The sequence below is a fragment of the Stigmatopora argus genome, chromosome 6 (genome assembly GCF_051989625.1).
Source record: "Stigmatopora argus isolate UIUO_Sarg chromosome 6, RoL_Sarg_1.0, whole genome shotgun sequence".
NCBI lineage: Eukaryota > Metazoa > Chordata > Actinopteri > Syngnathiformes > Syngnathidae > Stigmatopora > Stigmatopora argus.
Window position 1 is genome coordinate 8427605 of NC_135392.1, and position 18190 is coordinate 8445794.

Consider the following 18190-nt stretch of genomic DNA (forward strand, 5'->3'; position numbering starts at 1 on the left):
AGCAGTTGAATTACAACAAACACGTCACAATGACATTATGACGCATCAAATGGCCTGAGGTAAAAGGTCCACACATGGGCAGATGATGTGAACTTGCTTGTTAAACTCTTACAGAATATACAGTCAATTCTTATCATATGTGGGAAGTTCCACTCAGCTCACTTCCTTCTGCAAAGTCAAATCCTCAAAAGAGGAAGTCCTTTCTCTTAGATTCTTTTTTTTTTAAATAAATTCTGAAGCCCTGTTGGTGTCTGCAATGTTCTAGACTACCCGTAAAACTGTGTATTTCCTAAAAAAATAATCATATCCATGTTATAAAACAGCCAAGCAGTAAATATAAACTCAGCTGCTTGCTTGAGGAGCTTATGATTTGGTGTGTGGGGGTCCGGTGGTCCAGGTAGCGATGTAGGTGACATTCTCCGCAAGCTGTGTTGGATTCCGCACACGATTAGCATCAAGTTATGAGGATAAAGCTCCAATCTCTCTAGAACTGCTATAAAACTGGCCAGTCACCAACATGCACTTGGTGTACAGAAACCATGACATGAAGATGTGCTCATTTTGACCACAATTGCTTTTGGTAGCGGCAAGTTTACAAATGTAACAAATCCATACTCTTTATGTCACCTCCTCAAAAAACGCATTTCATAACAGTGTGGGCTGCAGAATCGTGAATACATTTGAGTTTTGCAAATGCCATAATAGGTTTCCTAATCCTTATCCCCAAAGAGCGCTAAATGTAGTCAATATATACACTGTAGAAAGGCAAACATTCCTGTTGCCTTTAGGCTTTATTAGTAACATAGCTCTTTTACTGTTTTACATTTATTTTCTTCAACTATAGACAAAAGGAAATGATATTTACATTGGCCAGTTTTCATGCAGATCTTAAAACATTGAGGAGTCAAACCTCTGATTAACATAACATGAGATCTGGATGAGCAGAATGAGTCATAAGTCGCAAATTGGACTCCAAATAAAATGTGTATTGTTCAAAAATCATATATAAGGCATAGACCAAAAAGAATAACTCATACTTACACCCACCAGTGCCCTATACAAAAATATGGCACATATAATTCAGTGATTAATACCATTTTGATAGGACATAACATGAGTCGCAGCTCCACTACCATTTAAAAGCAGGAGCAGTAACAAAGTTATTTATAGCACTATGGCTATAATCTTGTCAGGACCTGTTAGCATTCAGACAACAAAAAGTTTTATCCTCAATTTATCAGGTTTTATGTCATGACAAGAGTTATAGCGATAAGAGAACATGAGAGGTATCACGTTCAAAAGATGCATCTTGGTACCAAAACACAGGATCAATGAATATTGGACATTGCCATTCATTGAAAATACGTCATGAAACATTTTTCTCTCCTCCCTTTTATAGGTCGACTCAAAAAGAGGCCACAAGTGAGAGATGGAAGATGAGAATGCACCCTAATATATTGCACCCCCCTTTATTCTTTGATGTCTCTATAATCCCTCACATGCGTTTTCTATATTTGGCTTTGAAGCTGCAAAAGCTAATCTCTCAAACTCTCCACCGGAACAAAACTGCCTGAATTGGAGCTCATCTGACTCAAATGAGTGGCCAAGTGAAAGTCAAGGCTGTTGAATTGAGAACAGTTGTTTCACTTTCCTGTCATACCCTTCGGGGCGAACGTGGTGGGCTTTTATGGAAGTGTGTGCATGCTTGATGGTGTGTTAGAGTGGAGCCGCTTATGATTTTTAGAGTTGTGTGTTTGTGTTTGTGTGTGTGTCTGTGTGTGTCATTGGCAACCAGCATGCCAAGTCCTCATCACCACAGCTTGGCAACGTGATGCCTCCTGTTAAAGCTTTGTGTAATAAACCGTGCTCTCACTAGATTTTTGTGGAACACTTCATGATGAACAAATGCGAGGCGAGGTATATCTTGAACTGATTGCAATTGCTCAGACCACAATTTGCCCTCCATTGATTTATAATGTAGTTGCACAATGTCCAATGTTGTTGGTTTAAAAAGCAGAATTCTCAAAGCAGCACTTGTATTGACTCAGATCTCTCAAATCTGACAAAAAATGTCTAAGTCTGTTGGATGCATGAACTAAGTCATTGGTAACCAATTGCCTTTTATCCCAGCCAAACAGTTGCTGATATAGAACATAGAACGTAGCTCTTTAAATGAAACAAAGAGCTCTGAGTTAACATCCCATCCCCTTCATGGTAATTGTAAGAAACCAAACCAAAAAGATTTTGCGCAAGCACCCTGGGATATTGGGTAGGCTATCAGCACTGGGAAATGAACACAATCTATGAATGAACATTTCAGCTCCGTTGCCACAGGGCACAAACTGACCCCCACTTTGCTCTATATCTGCCCGGCCTCGGATGTTTCCTGCTAGGTTGCAAATGTACGACGGCTGCTTGAAAGGCTGGGGGGCCGATCATAATGGTCGCGTTGGCCTCGGGAGTCTCACTCATTGACTGACTTGCGACCCCATTTTTTAGAAGTGTGCATTTGTTTGTGCGGGAGTGTGCATATCTGTATATGTGTGTTCAATAGGAGGATACAAATCAACAAAGAGTAGTTGTTCGCTGAAGGTCTGCTGAAAACTCTTGGCAAGTCCCTCAGTCTTCTTCACAAAAGCCTAATAGAATCCATCTGTGTCACATGACACAGACGGAGAGGTCAAAAGCCTCCACAGCTGTAGCTACAAGCTTGTACTAAAGTGGCCTTCCCTTCTCTATAATGTTAGTCCTCACTATGTAAGGTGCTGATTTGGGGTAAGAGACAGGGTTCAACCTTATCCAATCATGGGCTGAAAATTGCAATGGTTATACAATCAAGTGACCATGTGACAATTGCAAGATTTATAGGTAAACATTGTGTCACTTCATTGTATCTGGTGGATACAACAAATGCTTAAAAAAATATCTTCAAATGATGCCAAACCTAGGTTATTACTGGTTTCATAAGACGTAAATACTGACTGACAGATGGATTTAACGGATGCAATTTTGTGCTCAAATTGTGATATCCCATCCATCGTCCTGCCTTCTTTCTCTAAGGGCATTCTGCACATCGTTTCTATGGAAATGCTCTCTAAAGCAGCCATGCAGGAGGAGATGCTGAGCCGGTAGAAAAGTCTCTTTGTGTTGACACACCAGATACATCCAAAAGGGATTGAAAGAGAAATGAAAAGCCCAAAAAGATTGACTTTGTCTGATTTTCTCTTTTTCTGCATACATTTTCCATTTTAGCTAAGTCCTAAAACTATATCACTGGCACACACCCACACAGAAACTGGCTTCAAGAAAATTTGGGACGCTCTTGAAATTGTGAATACAATCCAAATGCAATATTGTGAAATTGTTAGATTTTAATGTTTGATTTAAACAAGAACAGACAGCAGCTCCAAGGATTGAATGAAAGTGTGTCATTTTAAGAAAAAAATGTGTTAATTATACATTTAATGGCTTCAATAATCCTCAAAAAAGATGGGACAAGTAGCAATATGCACAACCTAATGGTTTCATGTTTGAGTGCAAGTTATTCTGTTTTGTTTTGTTTTTGTTTCTTTGATTTAGACAAAAAACATATTGAGTAATATTACCAAACAAACATGTGCTTTGTTTAAAAATAAAATTGTTTACCTGGAAAAGGGAATTATTGTATCAGATGAGCTTTTAGCCTAGGCCACAGGAATTAGCTGGCAGGCTGGGATGGTGCATGATGCATATCTTTGACTCCTACAGTCATTTTTTTTTTTTTTTTTTTTTTACACGATGTGGCTTGAAAGATTGGTTTTGTTTCCGGGGGTAGCATTAGTTGTAATCTGCTTTTATTTTATTAACAAAATGGGTCAGAATCTGCAGTCAATATAGCAGCACAGTTATGACATCATAATATCATGTTTGAACCGATGTCATGACGTCATTGAATTTAAGCAATTGCGACTATGTTGAGTGATGTCGCTACCAGTGGATTAAACTATATTTCAGGGACACGGGTGACATATCTGTGCTTTATTTATCATGTGAGATGTGTCCAAAAAGACGTTCCTGCTGTATACTATCGTTTTTGTTGCTTGAAGAAGAAAAAAAATCTGGATTCATTGTGACCAAACTGATTTATGTTGACAAAAAGGAAATTGCATCCACATTATTACACTGCAGCATTCTTTGTGAGGCTTTTCAGTACTGGGCAGGATTTTTTATGGCAGTGCATGGTATGCTGTGATAATACTATTTGCATGGCTTGGATGTTTAATTGGGACCACTGCACATTTTGCTCTATTTTCTATGTCCAAACCAACTGGAAAGGAAACAAATTGGCAGGATATGTTACAGACTAAGTAAAGAACTGATTTCACAAGATCACATGAGTGTTATTACATGATTTATTCTGGGTTTTCCTTGGTTAAGTTAAAACACATTGTCAGCATATTTTTGCATAGTAGATATAGTACAGTAAATCATAGTAGTATAACTCCACGAATGATCCCTATTACTCTTGAGAATTTGGAGTTTGCATGCTCTTTTTTAATTACTATTAATTTTATTATTAATAATTTTAATGGGTCCTCCTACTTGTTTGCCCATTTGGTCTTCAGGTGGGAAAATTGAAAAGCCCCTCCCATGCTGCAGCCGCTTTGAGTGTTCTACTCAAGTCTAAACTCACCCAACCATGCCAGTGTGGTCGCTACTATGAAAATTACAGTAGCGCATCCCATCCCCAAACTCATCTAACAGAATGTCTCAAACATCTTGATAAAAGGAAATGATAGGCCCCTTCAGTGCAATCATGCATACTGTTCACTGACATTTTGTTGGGTGAACATTAACTTTACCCCTTTCCACTACGGTGTTACTCATTTAGACATGATCCCTGGAAATCTGCATTATTTTAGAAACATTTTGTGGCTTATTCACATTTGGTGGGAATCACCAACTTATTCTATGTGGTCTTGGATTCTTCTATATTTACTCCTCTTCTGTGGTCCCCGCAAGTATGCAAGCAACAATTTTTATGGGTAGACGGTCATGCATTCTTCATCTACCACTGTCAGCAATGTTGAAAAATACATCTTTAAATGTTGGATCTTTTCCCTTTTAAGGACCAATATAGTTCTAGTGATTACTGAGCTTCCACACTGCAACATAAAACAGTAACGTAAGCAAAGAAATCATCAAATCCCAGGCTTGTTTTCATTTGCAAACAACTCACACTCACATAAACCCTTACCCTATTCTCTATAAATAAATTGGATTACTGCTCCAGAAAAAAAACAACAACAATAACTTGATTATAAACAGCCTCCCCCTCACCCTGGTGGGAAGCATCACTTAATAACGCTAAGTGCATCGACACGTCGGAGCATGCCCTATGCACAGTCATACATCAATTTGATACACTTCACTGAAGGGTCGAGTGTAACAAAAAATATAAATCTTTATACAGTAAGCAACAAACTAGAGGTGCGTAAATATTGTGTGTCACTTCCCAGGGAAAAATCAGCCTCACATAACATTATTCATCCATCCATGAAGTTTGTTGTATGGGAGAATTGGCTGATTAGGTTTTGGGGGTTGCTTGGAGGTCAAATATAATTATTAGTATGCATTAGAACAGCTTCTTCAATGCAGTATCATAATAAATTTGCATTATTTAGATCAGCAGAAGAACCATAAAACGGTTAATATTAAACAATAGCTTCAGTATATGCATGTCATAGCCACTTCCAACTGTTTCCCTACTCAACATGAACAAAATATGTTACTCAACATGGCTAAAGTGTATAAAATGTATTTTTCCTGTTGTTTTTGGTTTAAAGTCATGATTACATATTACAGTAAATTAATACAAACCTAGAGCCGTCTTTATAGTTATGTGCTGCCATCCAGTGTTCAAAAGAAAAATATGAATTTATGACAAAATTTTCTAGAACTATAATTACATTAGATTAGATTAAACTTTATTCATTCCCGTATTTATTTATGATCTAAATAAATCTACATGTTCATAGTCTGTGTTCTACAACTGACTGGCTGGGATAGGCTCCAGCACCCCGCAACCCTGACAAGGAGGGTCGAAGGCGAAGCAGTGATGAAAATGGATGGATGGATATTAAGAACCTTTTTTTGTGTTATTGTTCTGGCCAGTTATTTAGTTAAAGAAAATGCAGTAAAAACTAAATATGCTTATTTAAAATAGTTGAATAAATACAACTTGGAGGACTTGATGTGAATTGTCACGTTTCAACTCAACTCGCATTTGATGATGTTAGATCTCAAATCCTTTTCAACTCTTCCATCGATGGTGGCCACAGAGTTAAAAAGTGAATGAACATGATACCACACGAGTGAAAGTATCCGCTGAGCCTGACCGCATCACTTTACCATCAATCATGCATGAGCCACACAAATGGGTCCTTTATACCGAGGCCGAGCGCTCCTCTAAACATGTTCTCGGCCATAAAGCTGTCTTTGGGGTCCTGTCAACTTGGAACCACAGTCCACCATGTTACCTGCTCAGGAGGCTGCCAAGATCTACCACACCAACTACGTTCGAAATGCCCGTGCCGTGGGCGTTCTGTGGACCGTGTTCACCATCACCTTTGCGGTCATCACAGTGGTCGTGTTCATCCAGCCCTACTGGATTGGCGACAGCGTCAACACGCCCCAGGCGGGTTACTTTGGCCTCTTCCACTACTGCATCGGCAACGCGCTCACCTCGGAGCTCACCTGCAAAGGAAGCGCCCTGGACTTTGGCTCCATCCCGTCCGGGGCCTTCAAGACGGCCATGTTCTTCGTGGGCATTTCCACTCTGCTGGTGGTGGGCAGCATCGTTTGCTTCAGCCTCTTCTTCTTTTGCAACGCGGGCAGCGTCTACAAGATCTGCGCCTGGATGCAGCTGGCCTCCAGTCAGTGAGCAAGCACACAATTTGGGGACAAACAGACATTAGGTCACAACACATTACTTTCAATGGCATTCAATACAATAAATTGACTGAAATATAATCAATAGTGAGGTTTTAGTAGGGTCGAATATTGTTCACATATAAATGAATGCTGAATCTAACCTATAACACAATTCTTGCACTGGCTATTACAGTATCTGTGCATAATGAAGTGAATAAATGTTAATTGTTGTTTTAGAATGCCTTCATTGTACCACTATGACAAAATTGAAACATGTAGTTGTTTGCAAAGTGCATTGTTTTAAAAGTATTCTTTTCAAAACACCCCCACCCATACATCGCAGGATTGAAATGAATGCCTTTAGTCATAATACAAGTAGAATGAAATTTAAAGCTTCATCATAAAGTGCACACAAATAATTCATTCATTCATTCATTCTTTTTCTGAACCGCTTATCCTTTGTGTGCATAGTAGTGTTAAAATTTATAGCCTTGTTAAACCAATCTATAAATTATAAAATATTTCATAGTAATTTTAGGATTCCAGACTTAAAATGATTTTTTTTGTTTTGAAATATAATGAAAAGAGCATGGCTGCAAAGTCACCTTTCATTTTGTCACATAATAGTAATACAAAATTGTAAAACGTTTTCTTTTTATTATTAAGTGGATATTGGTACTGTGGATTCATCTTAGATTCTTCAAAATATACTTGTAGGTGAATTTAACAATCCAAATCTGTCTATTGTTGTAACTTGGTCATCAGTGCCCTTCCATATGCTCACCCATGACCGGCATGAGGACTAACACGCTTCAAAATGTATAGATGGATGACAAATGTGGAAGATGCAGCACACCTGATAGGATCCGCTCAATTCTGCAGGCCATGACTAACCTCAGGCTCATTGCCCTCTTCTCTTTTTCCCCCCTTCTCCATGTCAGGCGGTTGCATGGTGATCGGCTGCATGATTTACCCTGACGGCTGGGACTCGGAGGAGGTGAAGCGAATGTGTGGCCAGCGGACCGACAAATACACCCTGGGCAACTGCACGGTGCGCTGGGCCTACATCCTTGCTATCATCAGCATCATGGACTCACTCATCCTGGCTTTCTTGGCATTCAGCCTGGGCAACAGGCAGGACAACCTGCTGCCCGAGGACTTCCAAGTGGAGGAGAAAGGTACCAGTAAGGGAGCATGGGATTGGACGTCATAACCTGAATCAAAGGGAAAAACTAAATGAGGATGAAGTTTATCTTGACCCGTTGTGACAAGCTTCTGTTTCTGTCTCCATTACAGATAACGCATGAGCCTACAAAAGAATGCAGAAGCAAGACTTGCACAAGTTGAGTGTGTAAAAGTGGACCTTGTCTTAATTGAACCATTTGCTCTAAACTAAATCTTATTTGAGGAAAAGCGTGAAGTTTGCTTTCTTTGTGTACGCTAAAGTTTGCTTCCTTTGTGTGTGTGTGTGTGTGTGCATGTGCGCATGTATTGGATAACTTCATTGTAAGATATTAAACATATGCATCCACCTACTTTTATATTGTCAGTTTGTCAAGGAACATAAAGTGATTCTATCATAAGACAATAAACGGCAGAGGTATCAGTACAGCATCACCAAGGTCCAAGACAGCAACAAGAGGTTTATATTAAAAAAATAATAATAAAAAATAAAAAAAACTGGAAAAAGACGGTGACTGCGAATCCAAAGATGATGAAAATACAAATCAATTAACATATCATTTATTCTATTTAGAGTGCTGTAACAACTGGCAGTTACTCCATGAAATGCAGTATGATTAAAACTATACCAAAAACAGCATCTCCATTATTAGAAGTGCTTTGCGTGTGCCAGTATTAAGACAAAAACACAAATTACACATTAATATTGTTTTATTCTTCAGCTAAAGAGACATGACAGAGAAACTACAGTATTGGCCAAGTTATTGAGTCAAGTGGAGTGGGTTTGATGTACAATATTTGAGTCAAGCTCATTGTCATGCAGTTAGAAAAAAAATAAATCCAGCAGACTGCTTGTGCTACGGAAGGCAGGGTCGTCGTCTGTGGTTACTAAAAATCTAGTGTATTATTTAATATGAATGCAATGGTAGAAGTAGTAACTGCATTGTGCCAAGCTGAAAACAAGAATATCAATAGCAAAAATGTACAAAATCTAATCCTCTTCCATCTTCAAATTGTGTACAAATGTAGAAATGCTTAAGCCTACATAGCTGGGACAAGAAGGCTTTTCTAGTCATTTCAATGGCAGTCAGCAAAAATGCATGTATTGAATTGGTTTATTTGGATGGCTTTTAACAAGTTAGTCTATAAAAAGATGGCACTCTTAATGCAAATGTAAACAGGACTGCACATTTTTGGCCTATTAGGGGTTTGAACAAATTAGTGATCTTATTTTCCAATATTACCTAAATAACTGAAAGAAAGCAAAGGTGATTCGGACTGCTTCCTAGCTGGTGGGTAACATGTAGCATCTGAAGGCCATGTGCAGTCACATTATTCTGCCGGGAAGTGTTTTCAATTTTAGGCCTAGAATATTCACACGTATCCTGTGTGAGTGTATGTATATTTATAGTATATCTTTTACAATCACGTGCAGCAGTTAAGACTCAATAGGCCGCTCCTCATACCAACCACGCATGTGAGAGGCATTGAGCAGCTGTAGCCCTTCTTTCAGGGACCAGGTCCAACATGGGCTGCAGGAAGCTGCTGAAGGTGTGAGCCTCTTCCTTGGACCACTCGTACTTTTCCATCAACACGTCAAACATGCCCCATGGCTTCAGCTTGGTAATCTGTCGCAGGTCACCTACAGTAAAACGAAATTTCAAAAGTAGGAAAACAACTTTGAATCTAAATAAGTAATTTTTTTGTGGAGCATCTGACTTTCACTTAAAATGTACCACAACATATTGGTGGTGATAAGATTAAAAAAATAATAATAATTTGGATAAAACAGAAGGCGCTGTAATGTCATTGCAAATGGAGGCGGAGCCGCAGAGCCATAGCATGCTCTTATACATTCTTGTTTAACTTAGATTTCGTTACAGAAGGTTTTAATCTGTTATCATTTATCACAACTCCTCCTCCCGACTCGGGAGACCCGAGTCCTCACAAATAAAATATGAAATTTCAGGTTTGCTTCGGGCTCGGGCCTGCAAATTTGGCGGGTTCGGGTCGGGCTCCTAAACCGTCGGGCCTTGTTGAGTCCGGCTGACATTTTTAGGCCCGATCTTAGCTCTAATGTGAGTGTGTGTGTGTGCGTTTGTTTACCTTTCTTGGTGAAAAACACCTTGGAGTATTTGCCTGCCCTGATGAGTTTACGTGGAACTTTCCCAAGTAGCTCAATGATCAGAGCTATGTGATCTGCAGGTAGACACGTGATACACAGGTCATCAAAGTCATACTAAATGTTGTCCTCTTTTAAGGTGTTACACGTCTAGCGTTATTAATAATCATTATTAAGAGCAGAAAATAAAAACCTTCATCTTTGGAATAGTCTTCTCCTGAGTGGGGCTCAAACAAATAGTCTCCCGTTGCCAGTTCGAAGGCCTAAAAAGGAAAACCATGACAACATTTAAATGTTAGCCCAAAATTCGATCTCATGTCATAAGCTGTTTGTGCATATTGACAAGGGTTCAAAGTTATACTGAGACACAACATGCCTGCTTGCCTACGGTAACTGAGAACTACTATAGGGTATAGAATAATGTGCCCCTTTAGATGGTATTTTTCTGTTTGTAAAGTCATCCCGTGTGTTTGCGTTTGTTTGAGTTACCATGCAGGCTGTGCTCCAAATGTCCGCCGGTGTGCTGTAGCCAGATCCTATCAAAACCTCGAGTGAACGATACTGGCGAGTCTGGATGTCGTCTGTAAAATGCTTGTGCTGCGAAAGGCAGAAATAGATTTTTCACAGAGGACATATTTATGATAAATGACATGAAAGTGGCTCGTATAGGGCAGAATGATGCAAAAGACAGGATGAAGTTGACAACGTTGATTCCCTGTGGCGACCACTCGCGGGGCAAGCCAAACGTTTAATTGTAGTAGTATTCAGATACAACAGTACAGTGTTTTAACACTCACCAACCAACAGGCGTTTCCAAGGTCTGCAATCTTAACCTGCAACTTGTCAGCATTCAGAGGATCCAAGGGGTTTACCAACAAGTCAGTAGCCCAATCTGTTGAAAGACAAATGAAAAAAGTGGGTAGAATGAGCAAGAAAACAACACAAACCAACAGGGGAGACTAATCAGAGACAGCAAAACTTTAGAGTAACAATAGCCAGGCGTTTTATAAGAATGAAATGTTTTTGTTTCATTGAGAGTTTTAGAAATCACATACAGCAACTAACTGTTTTGGCTGTTTTTGTCATCTTCACCTCGCGTTTTGTTTTCCACTTGAGTGTCCATCTCCTCCTCCTCCTTTGTCTTGGCTTTCTGCTGTGACTGATCCTCAGGGTACTCAGATGGACCATTAGAACTCTTAAGGTCAGGTTTGTGACATACTGTGTCGAGAGTCTCTGTTTTATCATCTACTTGGTTGGCATTCTGTTGGTCCTCAAGCTCTTCCGCTGACAGCTTGGTCCCACTTTGACTTTCCCGGCTCGCTTGGCTCACAGGCAAAGATGTGTGGCCGTTGCAGTTCATCTCCATGCAGCTTTCTTCTTTGACGGCACCCTCTGCGAGTGCAGTCGGCTCGGACATCTGCTGGGAAAGCTTGATGGCAGGGGACTCTGTAGCAAATTAAATCAACAGCCACTTCATTATGTTCATCAAGAACAATTTAAGAACTGCTTTGCAAAATGTCTGCCTTTGCAAATAAGATCATGTGAATTCCGTACAATGAATATCTACGTTTCTGATCAGTTTGCAGTTTGGTTACTCACCTGTGATAGAGTGCTTTGTTTCATTTTGCAACGTGGTCATCACAGAAACAGAAGCAGAGGAAATGTCCGATGCCATTTCCGTCGTGTCCTCCTCTCTCTCTTCTGCTTCTTTGTCGGTTATTCCTCCTATTTCTAGCTGTGCTGCCTGCTTCTTTTGCTTTTTCTTGATTTTCTTCTTTTTGTTTTTGGACATTTTTCTCACCTTGGAAGACAGAATAAAAGAATAAGCACCCCCTCTTTTAACTAGGCATCCAAGATATTCATTTTTTTAAGAACATGAAGAAAATACCTGCTCTGGTTGTGGCGCTGTACTCACTGTGGGAAGAAAGAAAATGGGGGGGCTTACATTAATAGAAAGGACATGAGCGGTGCATCCATCACCTCTGTGGGCACTGACTCACGCCGGCATGTATTAACAGACTCGTGCAGAGGCAGTCTCCCACTCCTCAAGCCAAGGTACTCATTTACACATTGACAGTCAACTGTGTGACTCATAGCTACCAGCGCCAATTTGCAATTTTAGTAGGCTTTAAATTGAATCTATTAATAAATATTTTCACTTCTGCTAAGTAACACTGATTGAAGAATAGAGGGAAGTTAGTTGTAACTGGAAAGTAAAACAATTTAAAAGGAAATTGTTGATCAAACAAAGGAAACTATTCATAGGAGGAAATTGAAGTCTGACCTGCAGAACCAGATGGTGGTGCCACACCGGACTTTTGCCAGTGCGTCGCTTCGACAGCCATTTTCTTGACATAAGCCTCATTGGCGGTCAAAAGAATGTTTTCTGGTTTGATGTCTGTGTGGATAATTTTACATTTTGTATGGAGGTAGTCTAAACCCTGAAGGACCTGGATAAAAGGAAAGGTGGAGCACCATTAGCACAAAAAAACACAAAGAAAATCAAGTTGTTGTTTTTTTGTCTGCTACTGTACCTGTCTAATGATGCTTTTAACACAAGGCAAAGGCAGGCCTTGATAATTTGATTTCATGATCCATTTTAGTAGATGGTAGCCCAACACCTCAAACACCATACATACATCTGGTGTCATGCAAGTCAAGGAAGAAGAGAATGCAAGATTTGTCGAACCCTATATAGGTCAAGTGACTATTTCTGGACATAATTGTTTTTATAAACCTAACCCCATCAATACCTGGCGACCACATATCCCATTTTGTGTCAAATGTGGCCTACATGACCCAAAATGGGAAATGAAAGCATGTGGATGGCAGGTCTCAACCATAGCTATGCATACATTATTATATGGCATTTATGTATTTTTATGAATAAAATTTGACAGTAAATTAATAAAATGTGAATTTAAAACAAAATTAATAAAATGAATACAATTCGAAATAAACTCTGGTAATGGCAGAGACAGTCTTTTTTATATTTAACTCTATATCCCATACAGACGGAAGAACATCCAACTTGTTTTCCTTGCTCTTTTGCAGTTTCAGATCAGTGGATGTCATAAATATTTATCAACTGTGGGCCCTGTAACCTTTTGGGAAATTTGTTATGATATAAGCAGTAAAAATAAAGATGATTTGACTTGAAGGTCAAGGTCACATTAGCCAAATTTATAGTAAAAGATACGAGTGCCATTCACGCCAGAAATTTTGAAGTCATCTAGAAGCTGCACCACTCTCTCCCTGTTAGGATCATCAGGGTCACTGTTTCGTACCTGGAAAAAAAGGCACAGCCACAAGTATGAGGAAAGAATTGCCAGAATCAAAGCAAATAAAAAAAACAAGAAAATTGTCCATATTACTGATTTGAGTAGCTTGATCTCATCCAAAGCCGTTTCTGTGTAATGTTCAGCACTTTTCACAACCTTCATGGCTACGAAGCGCTTCTCCCTGAAAGGTACAGATACTAAAATACATAGCAGGAATTTTTGTGACCATCAAAATCCAATGTAGGGCATGTATACCCAGCATTTATTTGTGTTATGTGTTATTCTTTACACGTAACCTAAGAACAGCAGTCAAAGATTTATTCCATGTGACATCTAATTTATCAATGCAGTCACATGACAACTTACTGGATGTCCCAGGCCAGCCACACGGTGGAAAAGTGCCCCCAGCCAAGCTTACGGATCACATGGTATCTCCCATTGAAAAGATCCCCAATCTTCACATGGTGATATCCTCCTGACCGAACAATGATCATGCATGTCCTAGAATTGTGAGTATTCTTTCAAAATGTAAATTTTTTTCTATGGTTAACAGACTGAATTTTGTACCCTTGCAGTAGTCACTGGGGTCTTCTTGCTCATCATCGTCAGAGCCCAGGATCTCCTTTTCCTCATCCTGATCCTGATCCTGATCGGGAATAGACAGGTCTGCCTTACTTGGCTTGGCACTGCCACCACAGCTCTGAGGTTCTGGTCTGAAGGTTAAGAGACATAAGGAGGTTGAGTCCGAGTGCATAGACAAAGAAAAATGGAATATTGGAGATAAAGTCAGGATATGTGGTCACGCCTGAAGCACAATTTTCCACGTTTTTGCTACCATACACACAAAATGCTCAATTGCAAATAAAAAATTACACCGAATGGGCATCTAAAAATTTGCTTGTATTCCCAAATTGTCCTCTCATCATTTGGGAATCCAAAGTTTTTGCCTCAGTCGTTACTAAAATAGCTACTAATATTAGAAATGGCAGCACTAAACTGGGGTCGGCACAGTTTCCCCCTCAAGCTACCCCCTAATTAGCAAGCACATCTTTGCAATACTTTGCTCCTTTTTAAAAAAAAAATGCCTATTTGTAATCATAATAGGCCAAGTGAACTACTACACAGTACTGGCTCAAAGGTAAAGGCCCCAACTTGTAAACAATCCTGTTTGAGAATCATAATTTCATTAAAACCATGACAGTAAAACAAAAGCACAAACACGGTCAATCAAAGGGCAGAGGGTCTGTAAAAATGAGTGACCACAAATATAACATGAGAATCTTTCAACCAAGACCTAATATCATTAATCATTAACTGTTTTGCTGAACAGCCCATGGGGATGCAAATTCTCGTGTTGTGATGTGCAAATGTGAACGTAGTCAATTTCATTTTTATAAACTAGACTGCTCAAAGCAACTTAATTATTGTCTAAAAATATCAAAACACAACAAAGTAGAAATAAATACATTTGGACATGGGTCAAATTGGAATCCAGACTAAAAATGATCTTGTGCATTGCTAAGGGTGAAACAAGAGTGTGAAAAAGTCATCAGCATTAGAAAGTAGAAAATATTATGACTATTAGGAACAAACCAAACTCTCATTATTCAATTCATCAAAACCAAGACTTTACAATGTAGAAATTGAATCTATTCCATGCACTTTCAGGTAGAAAGAGAATGTGCGTCCAAAATTAAGGTCGTGATCATTTTAAATGAAAATTGAAGTGGGTGCTGTACTCTCCGTCCAGCCTTAAAGATGAAGGCGACTGGAAGAAAACAGAGAGGCAATGAAATAACCTACACTTATCCCGCTTATTAAAATAACATGTAGGTTGTAAACTTTATCCAGCTGCCTTTAGGTTAAATTCTTTGTTTCTCCAGCATGTAGGCACAGCTTCTTATTTGCAGAGCTCAGCACAAAATACAAATGAACATGGCCGATGGCACACCAAAAATTAACATATCACAGAAAACATCACTAATTATGAAAAAATATTTTTAGATCATTCTTTAATTGACAAGGATGACTACATTTAGGACTGTAAGACTTAAGTTTAAGGCAAAGAAGAAACTGCAAGATGACAAATTTAATTTCTACATGTGCGTTACTGGTGCTCATACACACACGCACACGTGCACACACACACACTGACAGAATTCAAACAACATAAATAAATGGCTGAGGTCAAAAGAGAAAATGAAGATATGGTTCTCAAACAAGTAATATTCAACATGTGGACAGCATTTGAGAAAATCAAGCAAAATGGTTGTCATGTCCGCCTGCTTACCTGCAGGATGCACGGATCCCCATGGGATGTGTTGCAGACAAGAGGACAGGACAGTGGAGGAAAAGGGCAGGTGTTCAAAAGAGACTCTCACTCCATCACCAAAGAGTGGAGGATTAAAAAAATTAAATCAATGCTATAGAATGGATAGCAGAATTGAAATGAGAAGGGTGATCGGTTGTGTAATAGAAGCGAAAGAGAGCTGAGAAAAGAAAGACTAGTGCTGGCATTCAGGGCATCAGCGCACACTCGCCCGCTTTTCCACCCTCTACATTGCTCTAGTTCTCTCCCTCTACCATTCTCTGACCGAGAAGTCTCCTTGGCTGCTGTCAGCCTCTGGCCCCACCCTCTGCATGAGCAGCTGAGAGATGATTGGGCAACACAGCTCAGCACTGCAATGCAGGTGAGGGACCGAATCAACCTCCTCTTCTATGGAATCGGAATTGTATCAAAGAAGATTCAAACCAAACTTCTGGCATCAAACAAATCATCCTATTATATTATAAGCGGGATAAGTGGTAGAAAAACTTGGAGATTTTTGTGAAGATTTCATAAATGTACCAAAATAGTAATCTCCAAATATTCATTCGTTTTCTGAACCGCTTTATCCTCACTAGGGTCGCATTAGGGTTGACATTGTGTAGAGCATGATGGTCCAAGATTTGGCAAATAACTCCAGGTTTCACATCTTGATCACCCATTTAAATCCCCGTTCATCAGATTAGATATTTTCCTCCATTCTCTCCAATCATTTTTATTGTTTTCCTTGATGGGAAAAAATGGCAGGAGTTAACATGCAGAGTGAGGACAGAATGGACAAAGCACTGGAGCAAACCTCAAGATAAAGGCAAGACTGATTATGTAACAAACTGCAGTTGAGAAAACAAGGAGGCGGTGAAAGATGAAAAACGATGCCAATAACATTGGAAAGGTCTGTCGTTCAATCTCCTGATAAATGCATAACATACATTCCTTTAACAGAAATGCAAAAAGTAAGCATGCTAGAAGTCGATGCATAAGTTATCATGTCTTCAGACTTCAACAATACTCCCATTTTTCTTTTGAGCTTTCAAACCACCGGCTATGTCTACCAAAGCCGCAACGACAGAAAAATGCAGTCTGGGAAATACATTATACTAGTAAATGGATGCTCAACCAAAATTAGTGGCTCATTACTTTTAGCCACTTATTAGTGCTGCAGAACACAGATGCAACGATTGCGAGAGGCGATTTACTCTGAAGCTGCAGTAATTCATTTGGAACAACAAGCTAGTCCAATACGATCCCTAACAAAGAAAAACGTTCCAATAGAACAGGTATATTCAAAGCACGCAGACTACACCCAACCAATGTTCCATTGCATGCAAATACCTGTTTATGTGACAATGTAGCCAATGACACAAAGGTCAAATATACAGTCGACTACATGGATGGTTGAAGTGAGAACTCAAAGTGGCACAACTCAGATATAAATCACTGCAAAATAAAAGTAAAAGAGCAAGGAATCTGACATGTTTTATCAGGCCCTTTCTGCGGTATTAATGGCCAATGACAACAATGTCTTAGGGTTTGACATTTGGGGGGTGTGAACTTACTTCTTTGCTGTCTTCCGGGGCTTTGCCCTTTTTTTCCTCGCTTGTAAAGCGGGTAAAGCTGCAGACAAGGAGAATAACACTACATGAGTTAAAATCATAACAGTACAGTTTTATGCTGACCAGTGGCTTCACTGACTACAAACAAGTGTAACTTATAAGGTCATACTTTTGGAGCAAATACATGTATTACTATGCAAATGTTCCCAGGTTCATTGGAACAAAATTAACTTATTGGGAGACGCACAATTATGTCTACGCCTTTCACTTGAACATAAGTCGTCATGTGTATTTGTTTAGTGGATCGAGATGAGATAATGACAGCAAATTCATTATGAAAGTTAAAGCGCGCGATCTCGTGGATACAACTAGCATAAAAGCTACAGGCCGCGTACAAGAGAAAGCGCATGGTGAGGGTCTAACTTTTACTTTCGACCCTACTCAAGAAAATCTGCGGTTTGTGACAAAGCCCGCCAGCCAGCGATATATTCGTAAAAGAAATCAATGATCATTTTTCATTAAAAATAGATACAAAAAAGTTACCAGTTTTACGTACGTTTACTTTCCATTGGGCCAAATCAGTCAGAGGGAGAGGTATGTTCACGAAACGTGGGAAATTTTAAAACTTAGCTTTTTCCATCGCAGGGAGCAGCAAGCATAGATATCGTATGTATGACCCAAGATGTCTGATGTGCGCTCTAAGCCAATCGGGACAAACGTTGTCTTTTGTCGGCACTTTTGCACCGGAGCTGTTGACTAAATATCTTATTTTATTTAATTAGCACTATACATTAAGAGGGAGCGTGTAGTACTA

General features: G+C 39.4%; 2 protein-coding genes across 4 annotated transcripts; one reads left to right on the forward strand and one right to left on the reverse strand.

The window, feature by feature from the left end:
- The first annotated feature begins 2662 nt into the window (after nucleotides 1–2662).
- lhfpl5a (LHFPL tetraspan subfamily member 5a) lies at nucleotides 2663–8219 on the forward strand. Its single transcript, XM_077602016.1, has 4 exons — nucleotides 2663–2698; nucleotides 6506–6914; nucleotides 7854–8096; nucleotides 8209–8219. The coding sequence occupies exons 1-4, from the start codon at nucleotides 2663–2665 to the stop codon at nucleotides 8217–8219; spliced, it is 699 nt and encodes a 232-aa protein (XP_077458142.1).
- A 568-nt stretch (nucleotides 8220–8787) lies between these two features.
- Nucleotides 8788–18088, reverse strand: srpk1b (SRSF protein kinase 1b). 3 transcript variants are annotated; one of them, XM_077603638.1, is made up of 16 exons: nucleotides 17933–18088; nucleotides 17380–17437; nucleotides 14065–14210; nucleotides 13864–13972; nucleotides 13591–13678; nucleotides 13416–13503; nucleotides 12751–12857; nucleotides 12501–12666; nucleotides 12105–12130; nucleotides 11816–12017; nucleotides 11309–11662; nucleotides 11014–11108; nucleotides 10706–10813; nucleotides 10410–10479; nucleotides 10201–10293; nucleotides 8788–9736 (listed from the first exon to the last, which is right to left on the reverse strand). In XM_077603638.1, the coding sequence occupies exons 1-16, from the start codon at nucleotides 17943–17945 to the stop codon at nucleotides 9555–9557; spliced, it is 1905 nt and encodes a 634-aa protein (XP_077459764.1). In that variant the 5' UTR covers nucleotides 17946–18088; the 3' UTR covers nucleotides 8788–9554. The 3 variants fall into 3 exon arrangements, with proteins under 3 accessions (XP_077459764.1, XP_077459765.1, XP_077459766.1); XM_077603639.1 differs by lacking the exons at nucleotides 17380–17437; nucleotides 17933–18088 and adding an exon at nucleotides 15788–16083; XM_077603640.1 differs by lacking the exons at nucleotides 17380–17437; nucleotides 17933–18088 and having other exon boundaries at nucleotides 13864–13998.
- Between the last annotated feature and the right edge of the window lie 102 nt (nucleotides 18089–18190).

Coding starts and splice junctions, on each gene's coding strand:
- lhfpl5a (XM_077602016.1), top strand. CDS start 2,663: ATGACACAGACGGAGAGGTCAAAAGCCTCCACAGCT. Junction 2,699..6,505: donor GGTCAAAAGCCTCCACAGCT/GTAGCTACAAGC, acceptor TTGGAACCACAG/TCCACCATGTTACCTGCTCA. Junction 6,915..7,853: donor CTGGATGCAGCTGGCCTCCA/GTCAGTGAGCAA, acceptor TCTCCATGTCAG/GCGGTTGCATGGTGATCGGC.
- srpk1b (XM_077603638.1), bottom strand. Junction 11,109..11,308: donor AGTGGAAAACAAAACGCGAG/GTGAAGATGACA, acceptor GTCTTTCAACAG/ATTGGGCTACTGACTTGTTG. Junction 10,814..11,013: donor TTGGAAACGCCTGTTGGTTG/GTGAGTGTTAAA, acceptor TGCCTTTCGCAG/CACAAGCATTTTACAGACGA.